Source organism: Callospermophilus lateralis, chromosome 2 (genome assembly GCF_048772815.1).
Source record: "Callospermophilus lateralis isolate mCalLat2 chromosome 2, mCalLat2.hap1, whole genome shotgun sequence".
Classification (NCBI taxonomy): domain Eukaryota; kingdom Metazoa; phylum Chordata; class Mammalia; order Rodentia; family Sciuridae; genus Callospermophilus; species Callospermophilus lateralis.
The window spans coordinates 437997-460919 of NC_135306.1; the positions used below are offsets into that span (position 1 = coordinate 437997).

The 22923-nt window shown below is 50.9% G+C and overlaps 1 protein-coding gene across 1 annotated transcript in view; it reads right to left on the minus strand.

Moving 5' to 3' along the window:
- Nucleotides 1-8127: 8127 nt before the first annotated feature.
- Nucleotides 8128-22923, minus strand: part of Cacna1b (calcium voltage-gated channel subunit alpha1 B) — a 184569-nt gene continuing 169773 nt past the window's right edge. The window contains exons 39-46 of the mRNA XM_076844985.2: nt 16886-16993; nt 16263-16375; nt 15222-15349; nt 11855-11990; nt 11644-11760; nt 10809-11013; nt 10276-10523; nt 8128-9920 (exon numbers count right to left, since the gene is read on the minus strand). Of these exons, the coding sequence (XP_076701100.2) occupies nt 9390-9920; nt 10276-10523; nt 10809-11013; nt 11644-11760; nt 11855-11990; nt 15222-15349; nt 16263-16375; nt 16886-16993 (1586 nt within the window). The 3' untranslated portion in view covers nt 8128-9389. The remainder of the gene's footprint in view (nt 9921-10275; nt 10524-10808; nt 11014-11643; nt 11761-11854; nt 11991-15221; nt 15350-16262; nt 16376-16885; nt 16994-22923) is intronic.

The following is a 22923-nucleotide window of genomic DNA, read 5'->3' on the forward strand; positions in this document are numbered from 1 at the left end:
CAACGAGCATGGCTGATAAACAGAAGTCCACTGATTTCCTATATATCAGCAACATATGGGGGAAATGTGAATTTGAGAACTAGAGTAAGAAAAATTTAAATAAAACCATTTACAATAACACACCCAAAGTGGAAATTTTAAAATGTCTTATATTTTCAGAAAACCCTGAAACAATGGAAAGAAATCAAACAAAGCATAAATAAATGCAAAAACATTCCTTCTTCAGTTTTCCACAATTAAAATGAAATTCTCTCAAACTTGATCTGCAGTTTTGGTGTGATCACAGACAACTTTGTGGCACAGTGTTTCTGAACCTCTGAACCTAGAACAGATGACACTGACTGCAGAAGGACCATCAAAGAACTCAATCATCTGCATCCCAACCCCTGTTGGAAAGCTAAAGCAGTGAAGAAAATATGCTGCTGTGAAGAGAGAGACAGAAGATCAGTGGGGGTGAGGAGAGAGCCCCAAACATAACCACTACATCCAGCAGCTGATAATTTGAAGAGACAAAGACCTTCAATTAAGAAAAGAGTGTCTGCTGCACAGATGGTGATGGAGCAATTGGAAACCATGCAGGAGAAATGGACAGAAGCAAATTTCATAATTCACACAAAACTCACTCAGAATAGTCCACAGGCTTACATGTCAATTGTGCAGCTGTAAAAAATCATATAAGAAAATATGCATGACCACATATTCACATATTTCATTATGAGTTTTAAAATACAGCTCAAAAAAATCCATGAAAGAAAAACTGTTAATGTGGATTTTATTAAAATTGAATATCACCAGGTACAGTGGCACATGTCTGTCTCACCAGAGACTCAGAAGTCTGAGGCAGGAGTATTGCAAGTTTGAAGCCAGCCTGGGCAACTTAGTAGGGCCCTATTTCAAAATTAAAAAAAAAAAAATGTAAACGGGGTTGGGGATGGAGTTCAGTGGTATAGCACCCCTCAGTTCAATGCCTAGTACCAACATATTTAAAAATATGAAAATTTCTACTCTGTGAAAAATCACATTTAAGGAAGAAAAACATGAGCCATAACATGGGAAAATGTTTGGAAAATTCATATCTAAAGTAGACTAAAATCCTAACTATACTAAGAAAATCAATAATAATAATATAATTAAAAACAGGTAAAATATCTGAAGAGATAACTCATCAAAGAAGATATGCAAATGGGAAAGAAGTATAGAAAGTTGCTCGGCATCAGCTGTCAAACAAACCACATGGCTCTGATGGCACTGCCCACGTATTAAGTGGCTAAAGCCTTTTAAACATAGTATCAGCTGTGGTATATGGAACAAGAATTCATTCATTTCTGGTGGAATGCATAATAGTTTATCACTTTATTTTAAAGTTTAACAGGTTTTTCCAAAGATAGATATGAACTATGATCTTAAGAATTTAGACACTGCTTTGAAAACATATGTCTTGAAAATATCTGTCGAAATACAGCATGGAATTACATACAGAAGTTCTGTTCATAATAGCTAAATTCTCAAGGCATCAAGATGCCCTTCAACAAGTGAATGGATATCAGACTGCACGGAGGCCCTGGGGTCTCTGAGCTCCCCAAGGCCCACCCAGCCTAGCCTTATTGTGTAAAGGCCCCAGCTGCCTCTTGGCTCAGCCTCCTGGGGAAGGACAGCCAGACCTGGAGGCAACTCCAGGAGCCCCCCCCCCCCCCATGCCATGCCTGCCAGGGAGGACCTGGAGGCAGCTGCTGCGATCCACCTCCAATTAGCCTGGAGGACCTTATGCTGCTTCCTCATTCCGCAACTCAACTGCTTACTTCATCCCCTTCTACAGGAGCAACTGCAGCCTGAGCCTGGATTTTCTTAAATTGTTTGGTGTTACAGAGAGAACTGTGCCCTTATAAAGCCCTGATGTAGTACCAATGACAGGTCCTGGGTCAGCTGTGGGCTGGCTCTATGAGCCCCTATCCAGGTCTGGAACTGAGCACAGGGAGGAGGGAAGGGCTGGGCAGCAGGTTCAGGACCCACGCTGGGGCAGAAACCTCATCCTCAGCAGGCCAACCTTCCTCTTCCTCCAGGAAGCTCTCCTGCCTCCCACACAGAGGCCAAGCAGCACCTGTGCCAGAACACTCCATCTTCCCTCCATGTGCCAGCCTGGCATCCACACAGGACCCAGTCTCCCAGGCCTCTCAGCGCACCCCCATCCCTAGGCCCTGTGCTCACAGCAGTCTGAACCAGGGTACAGGTGCCAGGGATAAAGCTAACCCCTGACAGCATGCTGCCCGGGGCCTTCTAGCAGCTTCAGATTCTAGACACCCCCCACTGCTCCCCACTTACACACAAAGGACACAAGACACGGTCAAGACCCCTCTGTGTAGCCAGAGGGCCTCAACTCCAATGGTATCTGTTCCCTCAGTGGGACCAGGAGCCTCCGCCAAGTGCACCACACACACCACACCCTCCATCTGTTCTCCTAGAGAGCAGGACCCCGACTCCAGAATGCCCGCTGGCAGCTACCGTGGTCCTGCAGAGAAGGGACTGGTGCCTGAGACAAAGATGACAGCCCAGGGCCAACCACAGCCCCAGCCTTCTCAGCCTCTGTCCTCAACTGCCTAGGCTTGTGACACTCCTGTCCACTGCCTCAGGAAAGTGGGGGACATCGTCGGGAGTCAAGTGCCCAGTTTTGAGCTACAGATTATATTTTTATAAAAGTCTTGAAAACGGGGTGTCCTGTCAAGAGGGAAGGGCTTCTGCATGATGCGCTGGAGACAGGCCAAAGGGTTGTCCCTGCCCACAGGTGGAGGGAGCTGGGGGGCTTCGGAGGATGCTGAGCCACATCTGCTGTCACTACTCTGACAAGGTAGGGAAAGGGGACAGCTCCTGAAGGGCTCGGGGGAGCGTCATGTGTGCTTCTCTTCCACACTGACCCCTTGTTTGTGTGTTTGTTGGTTGGCCTCCTGTTTTGTCTGCAAACAAATCCAGAGCCCAGGCCATGGACCCCATTACCCCGTCTCTGAAGGCAGAAGAGTGAGGGCCCAGGGAACCCACATTCTCAGCTCAGGTCCCCACAAGAATCAACCCCTGGAGAATCCATTCCTGGCTCTGGAGAGAAGTCTAGGGTATGAGACAAATTTGGATCAGGAGGGGGACGCCCTGGTCTCCTGCGAAGTGATGCTCCCTCTGTCTGCTTCCAGGTTCCTCCCTTGGCTTCTCCTGGCTCCTCTCCTGGCTTCCTCCACTCCGCAGCCTCAGAGGTGCAAGCCAGACAGGCGTGTGTGTGTGTGTGTGTGTGTGTGTGTGTGTGTGTGTTATGCTCACACGGGTGCATGGTATGTCATGGCATGTGTAACAGTTGGGGAGAGTTGTGAGGGTATGTGTATGCATGTGTACTTGCACATGCGTGTCCACACATTCACGTGTGCGTGTGTGGATAAGAGCCCACCACATGACAGCTGGTGCCAATAAGGGAAGGAATGCACCCCTTCCTCCCAGGGAATCCTAGCTTCTAACACTCCTTCTATAGAAAGAGACAAAAAATACACCTTCTTCTCTTAAAAAGATTATGAGAAGAAATGGAGCGATCCTGTATTTCTTAAAACACACACACAGTTGAGATCCAGCCCAACTCAGGGAGGAGCGGGGCCATCCCTGCAGCCTGGACTGGGGCCTTCCTCCTCCCATTGCAGCCCTTCCTGTGCTGCCGGAGGGGGCTGGAATCAGTGCCAACCCGCCCCCCAGCAGAGCCAGGACTGAAATGTGCTGAAGTCTTCCTCCGAAGACAAGTTGAGCAGTGGAGGGTGTGGAGAAGGAGGTGATGTTGGGCACTCAGGCCTGCTGCGCATGGAGGAAGAGCTCAGCTTCTGGCCTTGGACCTGATGCTCATCCCTGAGGTGAGAGAGCAAGGCGCTCAGACCGAAATGTCCCAGGGCACAACATGGAAGGGCCAAGACTCAGAAGGGAGCTGGGGTGCTTAAACCCAAGGTGGCTCCACGGACCCGACTCTGCTCTTCCCACACCCTGACCTTGCCTGAGCCCAGCGGCCCCGGGGCTTCCAGCTCTGCCCTCCAGTGCCAAGCCCACTGCCCTTGGCACCTCCGTGTCATCAGGGTCATGGTCTTCCCACCATCCCCCCCACTCAGTGTTGGAATGACTAACGAGGTAGACTGGGAGGAGGACCGTATCTGAGTGCAGGGACAGCCGGCGTGTGTTTCCCAGGGCAGCCACAAAGCCCTGAAACACGTGTCACAGAACTCGGAGGCCAGAAGTCTAGAATCAAGGTGTTGGCAGGGTTGATCTCCCTCTGAAAACCGTGGGAAGGGTCCCTCCTACCTCTTGCAGCTTCTGGTGTTTGCTGGCCACCTGTGCTATCCCTTGTCTTGCAGTGTTAGAAAAAGCACCCAGCGATGTTTTTTAAAGCAGGGGAGCAGCTCTTTTCAGGATTCTCACATAGATATACAGACCTTTGCAATGGGGTCTGTGGAAATGACCAATCAGAAACGTGAGAGAGCCTCTGACCAAACTGACCCCATAGTGTTCTTGTTGGAATGAGGGGAGCAGCCGTCACCAGGGGACAGTCAGGACAGGGGACCCAGCCAGAAAGGGAGGAAGACAGGTACTGAGGAGGGGCTTGTGCTGTGCTCTGGGGCACTGGATTGTACAGGGAAGGGCGGACGCGCACCGATGGGCCCAGGAGAGTGTTTGGAACCTGACAGAAGGTTTGACAGGCAGAGAATCTCTGTCAGTTTCCTGTCTTGTTCAAGAGAAGATATTCTTTTCTTTGAAAATGTTAAGTCCATTTTCTCAATTGGTTATTTTTTATTTATTAGGGATAAACTGAACTGTGTCGGGACTTGGTCACAGAGGGTATTTGTTAGATGGTGCTGGCAGTCACCATTTAATGAGGAGAAATTTCTACAAAAATAAAGAAAAACAGACTATTACTGTGGAGGGAGGCCAGTGTCAAGTCCCGAGAGCAGCCAGCTGCAACTCCTCCTGCTCGGCTCAAAGACGGCAGTGGCAGCCCAGCAAACACCCTGGGTGGCAGCTGGAATGTCACTGGCCATGGCTCTGAGTGTCTTGGCTCACCATCTGAGGGACCCCACAGCAGCAGGTGTCTTCTGTGATCTAGAACAGGCGCAAAGCTCTGCTCCGCGTGTTGGCCGGAGCAGGGCCTGTGGGGAGGGCAGTGTCGTTTCTGTGCAACACGGCCTTCACGCGGAGCTTCACTGCCAGACTCTTCTAAGCCGTCGCCACACTTAACTCTTCTACTTAACAGAACAAGCTGAATAAATATGGAAATGTCTTTACTAATTTTTCCTATGAGAATAAAGAGAATTGGCTGGATTTGATGGGTGAGACTGGAACACCCCAAAATGCATGATGCTATGGAGAAAAATTGCTGAAGAGAAAATGTGTGAAACCACCTGGAACTGCATTTCTTCTTCGTAAACAACCACTAGAGATCACTTAAAGGCACAGGGGACCAATGAGAAGTGCAGAACTCTGAGCACATGACAACTGGGCCCAAACCCTGACACTAAGAGTTTTCACCAAGTGAACCTACCAGGCTCAAGTAGCTTAGGGTGACCCCAGCAACACTTCCACCTCTACCACCTCCATTAAAACATTTGCCTCAGGAAAGCTCAGCCCTGCCAGGAAAACTCACCGTGTTCTAACCAACACCAGATGACAGGCCTGACCTCCCCTTCTTGAAGCACTTACTAAAAAGGGCTTGCAACTGAAAATACGTCTCTCTGGCAACTCAGAAGGGCCTCTGGGAACAATTCCTTTGGAATGTGATTGAGAAGGGGATGGGGTATCTCCCCATGCTTGTAGAAGCTAGAATCCTTACTCAGACAACTGTCAGCAACAGCTGGCCTAACTGCATATGCACTGAGATAGGTGGGCTCTCAGGGAGAAGGGGAGGCTCTAGTAGATGGAGACCTTTGGTAAGATGAAAAAAACTTTCAGTGCATGCTTGCAACAAATTGATGAGAACACGAACATATTAATGTACAAGTCTCCAGGTTCAAGAATTTCACAACATGCCCCAGATGTCTTACAGCTAGACTGTTTCAACAGAGGAGGAACATCCTGAACTCAATGCAGTATGACTGTTGTGAGACTGAATTCTCAAGAAGCCTAAGGGCCTGCACTTTTCCTCCCCTGGAAAGTCACACACACAGGGAGCTCACCTTTGGCGTGCCTCAGTCTCCTCCCTGAGGGGCGGGCAATACACTCTGCCTTGGGGTGCGTACACCTTTGCTGCCCTTAAGACCTTTGCTGTGTCTTACCTCTGACATATCCAGGCTGAGCTGAGGTCCCCTGTCCTCACAGGGGTGCCCCCTCGATCCCTTTGGTGACACACTGACCCTTTGCCTCTCTACCTTGTTGACTCTCTTGAACTCAAACACTTCCCCTCCCTACTTTCCCCTTCAAAATGTCAAACAACCTCTGCACAAATGAGAATGGAGCTTAGCTCCTTCCACTACCTCAGTAGTTACTGGATGAGATCTGTTCCCAGCCCTTGAACTGACAAATGCCTATATTTATCTCTGCTATCACCAGGAGTGGGAAAAGAGAGAAGAAAAAGCAGTCAAGAAAACCACCTGTTTCGGGAGCCTGGGTTTAAGAAATTGGATGTAAGAACCAAGGCCACTATGAGGAGGAACTGCAGCTCAGGAGCAAAGCCCCCAGGGTCTCTGGGAGTTGCAGGATGCTCTCCACCTGTGCCCGGGACAATAGGTGTCCACTCACCCATATGTGGAGATCCGAAGTGGGCCTGGAGGCCCCTGGGAAGGGCAGTGCACCCACTGTGGAGGCCAGGACCCCCGCCCACCCTAACCCAGCCACACTTACATAGGCAGGTTCAGAATGTCCCACTTTCTCCTGCGCCTTCCTGGCAGGGTGCCCCGCCCACTGGGTGCATCAAGACACGTGCCCATGTACCACAGGCAGCATGGCAGGGGTTTTGTTTTTTATTATTTTTTTTTTTTGCTAAGTTTTTATTTTAATCCAAGGACTTTGCTTCATACAAAATATCATTGTAGAAACAATATCAGAATCCAAAGTTTGGCTTGTAAATATTACTCAGGCAGCAAACAAGTCAATCACAGGATTCTTTTTTTTTTTTTTTTTTTAAGTAGATACCAGTTATGTTCCATGGTTGGGTCTCTCTCTCTCTCTCTCTCTCTCTCTCTCTCACTCTCACTCTCTCTCTCTAACACTGCTGTTAAATATAAAGTTTTGCAACAAACCTTCAATTTATATCAAATATAATTAAAAATTAACAAATGAGTACATTGTATCAAAAAGTAGGAAGATATACACTTCATGCACATACCGGAATAACGTATATATGTGTCTATTCTACATGCACACATGACTTGTTCAAGGTCAGCCGCTGCTGGACAGGTTCCGATGCAGACAGCTGGTTGATGCATTTCAAATTTGGCAACTCACTGTAAGACTTCAAGGGAAACAGACGATAGCTTGAAAAGAGACAGTACAGAAACAAACCCGAAGTCAAAAAGGCAAGCCCCGATGTCTCCTTCCCCGACCTTGCAACTGCCGTGAATGCCAGTGCCGAGAAGGATCCAGGCCAGCCAGCTAGATTGTGTGGGTCTAGAAAAGAGGGCCCTTGACCCAGGACTGCCCAGAGAGACAGCTGTGGTTCTACATGGGATGTGTGCATTCGGCACCCAAGAACACGGGCTAGGGCAGGAACAGAGACAAACACCAGTATCAAAATGCACAGCCCTCTACTTGCCACACAAGTGCAGAGTCACATGCACAGTCCAAGATTCCTGCTGAATTTTATCCTATTGGAATAAAATATTCTGCTAATTGTTAAGTTTCAGAGCGTTGTGCCTTCACATAAGGAAATTCTATAAAAAGGTTTGGTCACAATCATGCTGAAATCCCAGACCAGGCGGTGGGCCTGTGTGTTTGTTTCTATTGAATGTGTCTTTTGTTGCATAGCCCTATGGTCAGTGACACACCTGCACACGCCCGTCACCTGTGAGCACACACGCACACACACCCACAAAGCTTCTTTGAGGAGACTCATGGGGTAGAATCCAAAAGTCCCAGAGAGATCCTCTGAAGTTTCAAGACATGGAGGACACGGCCACGAACTCACCCACACATGCCCAGTGGTGAGCCACTTTCTCTTTGGAGAGTGGCCATGAGGTCAGGTTTTGTTTGGGTTGGGACCCCTGCTGGGCTTGCACACCCAGCCTCAGCCCAGGAGTCACTTCTCCCTGCCAGTCCCCTCTGGCAACTTGCTCCCTCCTGCCTGATGGCCATGTCTCCCCCTCCCCACTGGCCCTTCAATCTCCTCAGCCTTCGGTGAAAACTTCACACACAGAGATCACGCCCTCCTTGGCAGGCATCCGTCCCTGAGAATCAGACATAGAACAGACTCAAAGTGCCTCACTCAAGCACATGCCCTGCAGCTCTGCGGCTTCCTAGAACCTCCTCACTGCGGGAGGTTCATGGGGCAGTCACCTGACACCAATTGTGATGTGCTGCTGTCGTCCAGGGCCACCAGCTTTCTACCTGTTGGCCACTAGGAGCAGTTTTCACACAGTCCACCCGACGGTTCAGAGGACTCGCCCAGCGTGTGATGCCAGGAGCCAGAGGTCAGGCACTTGGTCGAGCGGTAGAGCCAGGGCGGCCGGGGAAGGACCGAGCTGGGGGAGTCCACAGAGGAGCACACAACAGTGGAGACCTTCCTACAGGTTGGTTTTTAAAGTCAACATTTCCTCCCCTGCTTTTCTATGTTCCAGATCAAGTATACAGAAATGACAGTGAAGGGTACTGCAACCAGAAGCCGACAGCAAGAGCATTCTCCAGACTTAGTCCCTGCGGGGCAGCAGTGTCCAGGGACAGATAGAGTGTGACTCTACGCCATCTGCGGTTCAGTGGCAAGAGCAACAGCAGTGTGTGAGGAGGCCCACTGCCGGCCACAGCTGGGCTCCTTTCCACGCTCTCAGGCGTGCCCAGCCCGCCAGCACACATTGGGATGTGAGTGCTCCCCACGAGACTCAGGCCTCCTCAACAAGGTTCTGGGCACCTGCTCTGGATGCTGGAGGCCAAGACCTGGGATTTGGACCCATCAGGTCTGTCTCAGCTCAGCCATGCCCTGCTTAGGCTCTGACGTGTGGCATGAGACCCAGGGAGGCAGAACACGAGGGGTTAGAGAGCCATGTCCCTCTAAGAAGGGCTTTATTAGTCCATCCAGTGTAAAAGAGGAAGAAGGAGAGAGGAACGGGAGCTCCACCAAGGAGGTGCATGGCGGGCCCCTCCTCCTAGGGCTGCGGCCCTGAAGCCCAGCATGGATGATAAAACTCATCAACGGGAACCCGCAGGTGCCTGCCGCATTGAGGTGCATGGTCTCCGTGCAGCTAGCACCAGTGGTCTTGGTCTGGGTGGTGGTAGCTGTGCCGCGCCCGGCTGCCAGTGCCGAGTCCCAGAGTGCAGTGGTAGCCGTTGGGCACACGGCGGAGAGGGTGGGACTGAGAGGTCAGGGAAGACACATAGGAAGTCCTGGAGGAGCGGCCTGAGTTGGTGGCCACGGCCTCCTCAAAGGTGAGTGTGTCCTCAGGCAGGGTGTGGGCAGAGGCCTCGCTGTCCATGCGCTGCCCCAGGTAAGGGTCAGAGCTGATGCGAGAGCCTGGAGCCAGGGGCTGGCTCAGGGGGTCTCTCTGGAGCAAAGCATTGTGTTCAGAAAGCCCACGGCTGAGCCGGCCAGGGGAGAAGGCCGGGAGGCCACTCTGAGCCCCAGCAAAGTGGACAGGGGAGGAGTTGGCCGTCTTGTAGGTGATGCTGGGGCGGGGAGTCAGGGGTGTCTGGGGGAGCTGCCTCCGCCCACCTCGGCCCGGGGTGCTAGCACCAGATGTTGACAGCAAGGGGCTCCCGTTAATTGAACCACTGCCCTACACAAAAAAAGAGAGCAGCAAACAAAAAATAAAACCAAACCAAACAGACACAGTGTGCAGCACAAGGCAGCAGGGGTCATGAGGCATGGGGAAGCAGGAGGGAGGGCAGTGGGGGATGGCCCTTTCCCACAGCACAGCAAGGCGGGAGGTAAAGAAGTGGCTGGGAGAGCAGCAAGCCCCTGGCACAACCACGCAGGGACAGCGGCTGGAGTGCAGGCTGAGTGGGCAGCAAGGAGCAGTGCAGCTCAGGCCCTTCAGGCAGCAGGCGGCAGTGGCAGGTGGCAGGCAGAGCAGGGCGGCTGAGTGGCCTGGGGAAGGAGTTGGAAGGGGCCCACACCACCCTGCCACTCACCTGTGGTGGGGGTCCCGGCTCCCCTGCTGTTGGGGACGTGGGGTGGCTGCTGAGGGAGGGCTTGGGCTGAGGGTGCTCACGGCCTCCAAAGCGGTCACAGGAGTAGAAGCGCTGCTTCTCTGAGGAAGAGGACGAGGGCTGCCTCCTCTCCTGGGACCGGCCTCGCTCCTGCTTGCGTTCCCGTTCCCGCCGGCAGCCTGTGGGCCCCTCTCCTGGGGGCAGGCTGGGCCCTGCAGCACTGTTTGGTGCTGGCCAGGAAGAGGAGAAGTCAGCTCGGTTGGGCCCAGCATAGGCAGGAAGACCTTTCCAGACCCAGTCCTCACAGGGAGCAGGACACACCTCAGCGGTGCTGGGGAAGGGAAGCGGGTGGCATGTGGTCCTGACTGGTCCCCAGACCTAGAACTTACTCCTCTTGCTCTAGCCCATTTTGGAGCCATGAGAGACACCAAGGAAGAGGATTCCTGTGGGCTGTTGGGATCCCCCAGATCAAGCCACAGCCCCATAACAGGCACCCCAGGCCCCTCCACACGCACCGCCATCTGTGTCGGCATGCTGGCTGGACCCCTTCTCCAGGGACCTCTGCTTTTTGTCCCTACGGCGGTGGCAGCGATGGTGGTGGTGATGTGGTGCCTGGCTGGGGGGAGGGCGGTCCAGGGTGGTGTTGCAGAGGTGGCCCCCGTGTGGTCGCTGGGCCAACGTGGAGATGGAGCGCTTCATGGGGCTGGCATCAGGGGCCGGCTGTGGGCAAGGAAAAAGGACAAGGAGGTACATGGCCTGGGCCTGGGGAAGCACAGGGCTGCAGGTAAGGCAGGCACGGGGGCAGAAGAGCAGCCAGGTCCAGTCAGAAGGGGGGGCCAGGAGTGGGGCCATTGGCCTAGGTAGAGAATCCCAAGCGGAGCCCATAGCTGCCTAGGGATCATTTTCCTCAATCTGTCAGAGAGACTGGTCCCTGAAGCTGCCCCCAAGGCTGCACTACGGAAAGCGGCTCTCCCTGTGGGGCTGGGGCACAGCCAACCCCTATCAAGGATGAGGAAGCTGCTCTACACTTGGCCACCAAGGGGGCTTCAGGGCCAGAAGAGGCAAGAACAGCAAGAAGAAAGAAAGGATAGTGAGGGTCAGGGTGAGCACCAGTTAGGGTTAGGTTAGGCCATGAGTAAGGACATGCAAAGAGCAGAAGAGACAATGTCCAGAACCAGGAGCCACAGGAAGGAGATGTGGGCAGCAAGGAGGAGACATGCAGCCCAGGCAGCCCTGAATGTCAGGGTGGGGGCTCAGGCCCCTGCAGTCCTCCAGGCAGACCCCTCTGTGTCTCACGGGGTAAGGCCCTCACTCACCCTCACCCTGGACAGACCCCTCCAGACTACTCACCTGTGTTTCTGCTGCCAGGCGGGGCATGGAGGCAGCCCGGCCCTGGCTCTCCAGCCCAGGTTGGGGCTCCCCATCAGGACCCCTCAGTGCCATGTTCTGCATCTGTACATCCGCAGCCTGGGGGGACAGCAGCCTCCTAGTCACACCCCACAAGGCACGGTCTTACCCACCCCCACCCCATCTCATGTGACCCCCTCCAGGGAGGGCTCACCAGTGATCCTGGCTGCCCCACAGGGATCTCTGCTGAGTGGCCACGTTCCAGGGGTGCCCTAGCCTCATAAAGTGCATCCTGGGTCCTCTGAGTGCCCCAGGAAACGGACTCCTTGATGCCACTCTCTTGAGTTTGTCTGCAGAAGAGAAGAGGGATGCTCTGTAGGGTTAGAACACAGGCTGCAAAATGCCTACTGAGGAATCCTCACTGGCTATCCTCAGCAAGGCCAGGGGTTCGGCCACCTCTCCATGGTTGAAATGAGCCCTCCCTGTCATAGGAGTCCCAGCATGGCTGTGCAGGCTGGAACCAAGTGCAGGCCCCTCGCAGAGCTCAGGCCCATGAGAGTCAGAGCTGGGCGGGGCAGGGGACTCCAAGGGCAGAGAAGCCTCAGAGTGCTCATTCTGAGGGAAACCTGTACCTGTCACCTCCTGATCCAGGACAATCAGCAAGTTCCTCAACCCCACAAGGCTCATCTGTGAAATGGGTGCAGGGCTTGTCCCTCCTGACAAACTGCAGATGCTGGCCCCAGTGCTAGTCCTGGGCTTCCTTTCTCAGGGGTCCCCTGCTGGCAGCCCCTGACTCCCTGAACCCCAGCCTGAGGGCCTTCCCAGCTTTCTGCTGTCTGCTCAGGCATCCACCCACATAGGCCTGCTTGCTCCCGACCTACCCTCACTCTGCACTGGGTCTGCTGGGAGAGCTCCCTTGCACTGGTGATCCTGTCACAGACTGCAGCACGGCCCACACTGACCTCAATGTAGAGCGCCAGCCTTGCTGACCACAGTGGCGATACTGGCAGCAGGCCAGACCTGCCCCTGCAGGGTTTCTGGGAGGAATGGCCTCCATCTTCCAAGGGTGTTGCAGGCACCCTCCACACTGGGTGTGTAGGCAGCCCCCGAAGACTGGCACTGGGACGACAGCAGGGCTGGACCTGGATCTGACAGACCTAGTGAGCTCAGGTGCTTTTTTTACCCTCTAAGAGCCACTTCTGCCACCTGCAGGGTACCTGATTCTGAACACCTGGCCCAGAGCAACCCAAGAGACACCTCACACCCCCACACGCCCAGGCACATACCTACACTCGTCCAGGCACAGGCTCCCCAACACTCACCAGGCACACCCCCCCACACACACAACGCCCAGGCACGGGCTCCCCAACACTCACCAGGCACAACCTACACATGCCCAGGCACAGGCTCCCCAACACTCACCAGGCACACCCCACACACACAACACGCCCAGGCACAGGCTCCCCAACACTCACCAGGCACACACCTACACATGCCCAGGCACAGGCTCCCCAACACTCACCAGACAACGACACACACACACACACTCACCCAGGCACAAACCCTCACCCCCCACATGCCCAGGCACACATGCCCCCACACACACACCCAGGCACATACCCTCCCTGCCCCCACACACCCAGGCACACATGCCCCCCACCCCACATGTCCAGGCACACACACTCTCCAACACACACCTGGCACACACCTGTAAGGATTCTTGCTGTGGAAATGTACAGGACAACATTCCTCTAGTGAGCAAACTCCAGGAAGGTAACCGGCACCCTTTTTCCACACTTGGAATATTCTGCAGTTTCCCCAGGAACTAGTAAGATAACTAATACATGTGCAGTGCCTAGCGGCTGTGGCAGTGCCCTGCATGAGGAGGCTCTGTGCTAGAGTCTTATCAGTCTCCACCCTGTCTCAGGCACTCAGTTCCTGGGAATAAAGGAACTCTCTCATTAGACAACCATAATGTTTCATCAAGCTACGCTCAGCCTGAACCTGTCCACGAAACAGTAACTTTAAACAATGGATTTTCCTGAGAGCTACACAAAGCTCCTCACATTGCACACTGCAACTATAGTATGTAACTGAGGAATAAGGTGCATATTGTTGCTAACTCTGTAACCTGCCTAATGACGCAATGAACACTAATGCACTACTGATGCCAGTGACCTAATGTGACCTGTTGATAAAAATAAGGCTGGCAACTTGGACAAGGAGCTTGCTGCCTTTCTGCCATCCTGCCACTTTGTCTCTGCACCTGGATTCTGTCTCCTTTTGATCTTCTTATACACACCCTCCCCTCCACACACCCAGACACACACACCCTCTAACACACACTACCAGGCATACATGCTAACACATACTCATGTACACACATGCACACATCTGTACACACACTCTCTCCATAGACACACATGCATGCACATGCATACCCTTGGCACATGTACACACTGTCACATATGTTCTCACACACTCAAGTTCATTCACTCTTACACACTCATACATCTGTAACACATACTCTTACACACAAATATACAAAGAATCATCTGTTTAATTCTAAATGCAAACCTGGAGCCCCCAACCCACTTGCAGCAAGGAGAGCATAGAATGGGTGCTGTAGGGCTGGGCCAGGCCAGGACGGCTCTTCCTCATAGCACCTGAACTCTGCATCCTCCTCTGCACTGCCCACAACTGGACACAGGCCTGCTGTACAGTGCTTGGGTGACTAGGTTGCATTCCACTGGGCAGGAGCACAGATTCTAGCAGGGTCTGCATCCTGGGTGCCTGCCACTCATTGGGCCAGTGCAAGGCAGCTGGGCCCACTGGTGATGACAGGTGACAGACAACATACACCTCACAAACCAAAGCCTGCTGTCCAGGAAGCCTGCAAGAGCCCTGACCCATGGAGACTGCCTCACCCCTCAGGGAGAGATGATGGCACATGGGCTTGGGTGGTTTGGCACTAAGTGATATGGCAAAAGTTAAGTGATAGAAAAGACATGACCCATCTGTGTATGAAATACGATAGCCTCAGAAATCAATTCCAAAATGGGGATCTAGGACAACATGTAAAGGAGCCAGGAGGAGAGAACACTGACAGGCAGACAGGAAGGGTGGGCTTGAGGTGGGGCAACAGCTTCTGATGGTCTGCAGGCACCAGAGGAGAAGCTGGAGGAGAGAGAGGAGCACCTGGCGCCAAGCTGTCCTAGCTGGCAGTTCTATGCTGCTGCCTGAAATCGCAGGAGTCACCTGCAAGTCCACCCACAAACTTGGCGAGTGGAGAACCACTCATGGTGACGATTATCCCAGGCTTCCCTGCAGCACACCAGAGGGCATCTGGCTGCACCCACAGTAGAGTGGGCAGGTGGCCAGGGCCAGTCCCTGAAGCCAGGATGGGATCCAGGGGCTCCCATCCTTGGGAGCCATCAAGGTTCCCAATGAGCCCCTCAGGGAGCAAACCTGAGGCCAGCAGGAAGTGAGAGCCAGGCAGGGTGAAAAAAATGGAATTTTGCTTCCTCTCCCACTGGCTCTGGGCCCCCTGCAGCCCACCCCAGCCTGCATATGGCACTCACATGGCCCCACCATTGCTGAGGGATGTAGAGCTCTTCTGCCGAAGGAAAACCCGAGCTCCTCGGAGTACGGCTGGCTGCGTCTGCTCCAGGGTGGCCTTCAGAGGGTGGAACAGGGACACCGGGCCCATCTGTGAAGGGCACAGGAAGAGGGACTGCTCTAGGGGCCAGCCTGGTGGACCTTGACGTGCCCTCAGCATGGAGGTCGCACGTGGCATGTGATGGAGCCAGTTCCCACCCAAGCCCAGCTCAGAGCTCCCTGTCCTACAGTGAGGGGCCCCTTGCTTTCCCTGTTCCACCTCCGAAAAAGAACATGTGATCAGAGCAGTGGGTGGGGAACCCTCACAACTCCTACAGGTCTGCCCCGTGAGTGGCTTTGGCAGAGCTCACCACTTCTAAGAGTCAGGGTCCCTCCTACAAGTCAGGGTCCAGACGGCTACAGACAGTAGAGCAGCTTCATGTCCCCTCAACTGCAGGACTGCTGCCTGGAGCTCTGGACTGTGTGTGCATGCCATGCACAGGAAGGGGTGCAGTGTGAGCACCAGGTGTCCCATCCACGGTCTGGTGAGTACCCTAGGAAGCTGTGCAACTACAGAACTTTCCAGACAGAGCCTCCATGTGCCCTCTAAAGACACAGCTGTGACAGCACCAGAAAGATGGACCCAAAACCTTCCTGGTCAGAGCCATGGGCAGCACCAGCAGTGGCCCTGCCTATATGCAAGGACAACAGGTTCTCCTCCACCTGCTAAGAAGCCCCCTCAGACACTTGGCATCTTTCTCCCATTGCCTATCACAGAAGAGGGATGTCACCCAGAGCCTCTATCCTCAGCCCTCTTTCTTCTGCCCCTTAAGAGCAGCTCTCCAACTCAGGAGCTCCATGATACCACCAGGCAACAGTCCATGGAGAGCAGGAAACTGGGGTAGAGCCTCCTCCCACTGCTGCACTTTCTCCAAGCAGGGTGCAAATCTCCCCACTGCCCAGTTCCCAAGAGGCCAGGGCTTGTAGGCATGAGTGCTGCTTCTTGGAATCCTGAAGCCAGGTACCTGGGATAGGCCTCCTGGAGCTTGGTGAATCTGATCTCTTGTGGTTTTGTTCTGTTTGTAGAAGTCGAATATCATCAGCGCTGCATAGACTTTCCCCACCGTCATCTCATCAGCTAGAGAGAAGAGCAGGCAAGGGAGGACTCAGAGGTGGGGGTTTGGAGGAAAAGGAGCACTGAAAACATGGGCAGAGTGAGGTAGTGAGGCAGGCCCTCTCCTTCACCTCCCACCCCCTACGTGGACTTTGGGGCATGCCCTCAGGCTGAGGGACTCTAAGGCCATAGCTGCTCAGCTTCTTGAACCCTTCAGATACTGCAGTTGTCCCACCTGGTGTGGGGGCTGATGTGCCCCCATCTTGGCCACACAAGGGCTCTCCAAGATAAACACTTCCTCTTTCATATCCTTAATTAGGATCCCTCCTGCCTTTCCCTGGATGTCTTACAATCCATTCTCACACTAGGAGGACTCCAGACTACCTCCCACAGTCCCTGAGCCATCCAGTGTCCCTGCCAGGGGACCAGGGGAGAAGACCACCTCTGCCAGACAAGATACCCTTGCCTCTCCCTCCCTGCCTCAGAGGGATGGGGCAGATGGGGGTAGAGGGCATTTCTTGCCCTCCCACTCACGCTTGTGGGGTGGCACCAGCAAGTCCAAGGTCTTCTGGGGCAGATTGGCCCAAACAGAGGAGATCTCCTTCCTCAGCTCTGCATCACACTGGTGCTGCTTTGCCCCAGCTGGGCAAGGGCGATTGGGGAGGGAAGACAAATGTTAGAAGCAATCCTGAAGACCCCCAATCAGGCAGAACTAGGGCAGGCAGAGGGGAGGAAAAATTTGGGGGGAAGATGGGATGCAGAAGGTGCTAGAAGAAAAAGGCACAGTAGGAAGAAGCACCAGTGTGGAGGCTGGCCAGAGCTATCTGAAAAGCACCCAGCCAGCAGGAATATGTGGGCACATGTGTGCAATGTGCTGCCTGTCTATGCAGTGTGCTGCCTGTCTGTGTAGTGTGCTGCCTCTCTGTGTAGTGTGCTGCCTCTCTGTGTAGTGTGCTGCCTGTCTGTGCAGTGTGCTATCTGTGTGTGCAGTGTGATGCCTGTGTGTGCAGTGTGCTGCCTGTGTGTGCAGTGTGCTGCCTGTCTGTGCAGTGTGCTGCCTGTCTGTGCAGTGTGCTGCCTGTGTGTGTAGTGTGCAGCCTGGTGCAGTGTGCTGCCTGTCTGTGCAGTGTGCTGCCTGTCTGTGCAGTGTGATGCCTGTGTGTGTAGTGTGCTGCATGTGTGTGCAGTGTGCTGCCTGTGTGTGCAGTGGGCTGCCTGATGCAGTGTGATGCCTGTCTCTGCAGTGTGCTGCCTGTGTGTGCAGTGTGCTGCCTGTCTGTGCAGTGTGCTGCCTGTGTGAGCAGTGTGCTGCCTGTGTGTGTAGTCTGCTGCCTATCTGTGCAGTGTGCTGCCTGTCTGTGCAGTGTGCTGCCTGTGTGTGTAGTGTGCTGCCTGTTTGTGCAGTGTGCTGCCTGTGTGTGCAGTGTGCCACCTCTGTGCAGTGTGCTGCCTATGTGAGCAGTGTGCTGCCTGTGTGTGTAGTGTGCTGCCTGTCTGTGCAGTGTGCTGCCTGTCTGTGCAGTGTGCTGCCTGTGTGAGCAATGTGCTGCCTGTGTGCTGCCTGTCTGTGCAGTGTGCTGCCTGTGTGTGTAGTGTGCTGCCTGTGTGCAGTATGCTGTCTGTGAAGTGTGCTGCCTGTGTTTGCAGTGTGCTGCCTGACTGTGTAGTGTGCTGCCTGTGTGCAGTGTGCTGCCTGTGTGCATGTGTGCTGCCTGTGTGTGCTGCTGTGTGCATGTGTGCTGCCTCTTTGTGCTTCCTGTGTGTAGTGTGCTGCCTGTGTGCAGTGTGCTGCCTGTGTGTGCAGTTTGCTGCCTGTGTGAGCAGTGTGCTGCCTGTGTGAGCAGTGTGCTGCCTGTGTGTGCAGTGTGCTGCCTGACTGTGCAGTGTGCGGCTTGTCTGTGCACTGTGCTGCCTGTGTGCAGTGTGTTGTCTGTGAGCAGTGTGCTGCCTGTGTGCATGTGTGCTGCCTGAGTGTGCTGCTTGTGTGTGCATGTGTGCTGCCTGTGTGTGTGTGGGGGGGTAGAATGGGAATTTAGAAGTGACATATAGCAGTTCAATCACTCATCCACTCATTCAACAATACTAAGCACCCATTAGCTGTCAGGTACTGTTTTAGGTGTCAGGACAGAAAATCAGAAAATAAAAAAAAATTTTTTTTAAACTTCCTTTATGAGTTTGTACTCTGTTCTGCAGAGTAGCAGAAAGTAAAGAAATCCAGTACACTGAACAGTGAGAAGTGCCAAGGACAGGAAGAGCAAAGTGGGGAAAGGAAAGAAGTCCACAGAGGGCTAAATTTTGGACAGGATGGTCAAGAAGTTCCCAGGAGGAAGGCATCATACATGTGAGACCCTGCAGGCAGAAAAGGACCGCAAGTACCAAGGCCTTTGTGCCAGAAAGGGAGTATGGTGGGGCAGAGGAGGGAGCAAATGGGAAGCCAGCAAGATAAATAACCTGGTTTTGTTTTCTTTAACACCAGTTTTATTAAGGCCTAATTCACATCACTACAATTCATCCTTTGTAGTTCTGCCATTCTATATCTTGATGAACGCACCCACCACCCTAATCAAGATGCACAACAGCCACATGCCTCCAGCCCTCTGAGCCCCTGGCCAGTCAGTCCTCAGCCCTGCTCCCAGCCCTGTGGTTGCTGATGTGTTTGTGTCTCGCAGTTCTACATCCTTCAGAACATCAGGTGAGCATCGCACATCTCACTCTGAAGGTGTTTGAGACTCCTGATAATGCTGGCACTGTTGTTTTTTTCCTTCATTGCCAAATATTATTTCAGTGCAACAATGTGTTGGTTTGTCCACTCATCTCCAGTTGATGGACACATGAGCTGTTTACAGTTCAGGGCGATTGTGAACAAAGCCATAAACATCTGCATGCAGGCTTCCATCTCCTAATGAAAAGGCTGAGCCACCTAAGCATCAGCAAATTGTTTGGCAAAGGGCTGAACCATTTTGAATTATTACCAGGAACACATAAGAATTTCAGTTGCCTTGCTTAATACTGTCAATCAAAAGAGTATTTTAGTCATTATAATGGCATGTAATGTTATCTCATTTATTAATTTTTCCAATTAGATCTTTATATGTGCTTGTGTACTTTCATGTATCTTCTTTGGCAATGTGTCTATTCACATCTTCTACCGTTATTCACTATGATTGTGTTCTTCTATTTCTTTCTCGTGTGGGGGTGTGTGTGCGCGTGCGTGCGCATACACACACATGCATGTGCTTGGGATTGAACCCAGGGCCCTAAACATGCTAAGCATGCACTCTACTAGTAAGCCACATCCCCAGTTCTTTTTATTTTTTGAGATAGGGCTTGCTAAGTTACCAAGGCTGGCCTTGAACTTGAGAGATTGCAGGCCTGTGCCCTTGTGCTTAACTGGTTTATTTTCTTATTATGACTTGTTAATTTTTTTTTCGGCAATTTCAGTTTTTATTATCTCTATATCTACTTATCATTAACATAACACCAAATTGCCTTACAGAAATATTATAAAAGCTTCCTTTAATTTTAACAGTGTTCAAAAGTCCACATTTCCTTATCTCTGTATAGATGATGCTGCCTCCTCAGCACCATCACTCATTTTAAACATGGGCAGTCCTTAGCAAGAAAAGTGAAGCAGGAGGCATCACAGTACCAAACCTTAAACTATACTACAGAGCCATAGTAACAAAAACTGGCATGGTATTGGCACCAAAACAGACATGTAGACCAGTGGTACAGAATAGAAGACACAGAGACAAACCCACATATATACAGTTATCTCATACTAGACAAAGGCGCCAAAAACATTTCTTGGAGAAAAGACAGCCTCTTCACCAAATGGTGCTGGGAAAACTGGGAATCCATATGTAACAAAATGAAACTAAACTCCTATCTCTCACCATGCACAAAACTCAACTCAAAGTGGATCAAAGACTTAGGTACTAGAACAGAGACCCTGGGCCTAATAGAAAAAGTAGGCCCAAGTCTTCAGCATGTTGACTTAGGAATTAACTTCATTAACAAGTCTCCTGAAGTGCAAGGAGTGAAATCAAGAATCAATACATGGGATGGATCCAAACTAAAAAGCTTCTTCACAGTGAAGAGAGAGCCTATAGAATGGGAGAAAATCTTTATAACATGCACCTCAGATAGAACATTAATCTCCAGGATATATAAAGAACTCAAAAAATTCAACACCAAAAAAACCCAAATAACCCAATCAATAAATGGGCCCAGGAACTGAACAGAAACTTTACAGAAGAAATACAATCAATCAATAAATATACAAAAAAATGTTCAACATCTCTAGCAATTAGAGAAATGCAAAGCAAAATTACTCTAAGATTTTATCTCACTCCAGTCTGAATGGCAGTTATCAAAAATATAAGCAAGAATAAATGTTGGCGAGGATGTGAGGGAAAAGGTACACTTGTACATTGCTGGTGGGACTGCAAATTGGTGCAACCATTATGGAAAGCAGTATGGAGATTCCTCAGAAAACTTGGAATGGAAGCACCATTTGACCCAGTTATCACACTCTTTGGTTTAAATCCAGAGGACTTAAAGGTCGGCATACTACAGTGATGGAGACACATCAATGTTTATAGCAGTTCAATTCACAATAGCTACACTATGGAACCAACCCAAATGCTTTTCAGCAGATGAATGAATAAAGTAAATGTGGTATATATACATAATGAAATATTACTCAGTCTCAAAGAAGAATAAAATCATGGCATTTGCAGGTCAATGGATGGAGCTGGAGAATATCATGCTAAGCGAAATAAACCAATCCTCCAAAACCAAAGGCCGAATGTTTTCTCTGATATGCCGATGCTAATTCACAATAAGGGGGTGCTAGGGAAAAATAGACATACTTTGAATTAGGCAGAGGGGAATGAAGGGAGGGGAGTGGGTACAGGGGTAGAAAGAATAGTAGAATGAATCAGACAGTATTACCCTACATACATTTATGATTACATGATCAGTGTGATTCTACATTATGTACAATCATTTATGAATGATATGTCAAAATGTATTCTGTTATAGATAACAAATTAGAACAAATTTTTAAAAAATCACCCTGATAGAAAAGGACAAGGGCATGGACAGGGAATTCCTAAATTTGCACAAAGAGGTGTTATTTAGAAGAATTAAGAATTTTACATATTTGCGTGGGCTCTCTCTCGTCCAGTGAGGAGGTCCACAGAACTGGTCAGAGGAGAGTGTGGCTGCGGGTCAGGGATCAAGACCTCTGGAGACCAAGCTGGAAGCAGGTCTGATTTTATTGCATAGTTACCATGCATATAACAGTAGCTAAGCAGATTATAGGCAGCCACCAATACAATTTCTTGCCAACTGTACTTGAGGCAACCAATCAAGGAGCGGGTCATGGAGCGAGTACTTACACACAGTCTTATGCCTAGGGCTGTGCCTACAGGGTAAGTGGTTTGCCGCTCACGCCTAGCATATGGGGAGTGGTTTTGCCACTCAGGTACCCTTAACATATGTCATGTATGAAGTACTCCATGCACTTGTCCCCACACATACTGTCTTTGAGTTTTGTAAAGGTTGAGAGTTAGGGGTTTAGTTTCATTTTGTTACATATGGATTTCCAGTTCTCCTAGGACCATTTGATGAAGAGGCTGTCTTTTCTCCAATCAATGTCTTCAGCACCTTTGTCTTGTATGAGATAACTGTATTTATGCAGGTTTGTCTCTGTGTCTTCTATTCTGTACCACTGGTCTACATGTCTGTTTTGGTGCCAATACCATGCCAGTTTTTGTTACTATGGCTCTGTAGTATAGTTTAAGGTTTGGTACCGTGATGCCTCCTGCTTCACTTTTCTTGCTAAGGATTGCTTTGGCTATTCTGGGTCTCTTATTTTCCAAATGAATTTCAGGAGTGCTTTTTCTGTTTCTATGAAGAATGTTGTTTATTTTCTTATTGTGACTTTTATAATATATTATGGATACCATCCTTATATTAGACATGTGTTAAGCAAATATCTTTTCTAAATCTTAGGCTTGTCTTCATTTTCTTAAATACCTTTTTATTTGGGGGCAGTGCTAGGGATGGAACTCAGGCCCTTGCACATAATAATGTAAGTGCTCAACTGCTAAGCTATATCTTCAGTCCCTTAAATATCTTTGGAAGAGCAAAAATTTTATTTATTTTGAGACAGGATCTCACTATGATGCCCAGGCAGGCCTTGAACTTAGAATCCTCCTGCCTTGGCTTCCTGAGTTGCTATGATTACAGGTATACAACACTTTGCACAGCTAAAATTTTAATTTTGGAAATTATGATTTTTTTTTTTTTTTGCAGTGGTAGGGATTGAACCCAGGGTCTCACATATACTAGGCAAGCTCTACCACTGCAATATGTCCCCAGCCTAGAAATTTTAATTTTTTTAATATATTTTTTTTTTAGTTTCAGGTGGACACAATATCTTTGTTATTTTTATGTGGTGCTGAGGGTCAAACTGAGTGCCTCATGCATGCAAGCTGAGCACGCTACCACTGAGCCACAACTCCAGCCCAAAAGTTTTGATTTTAATGAAGTTGTTTATCAAC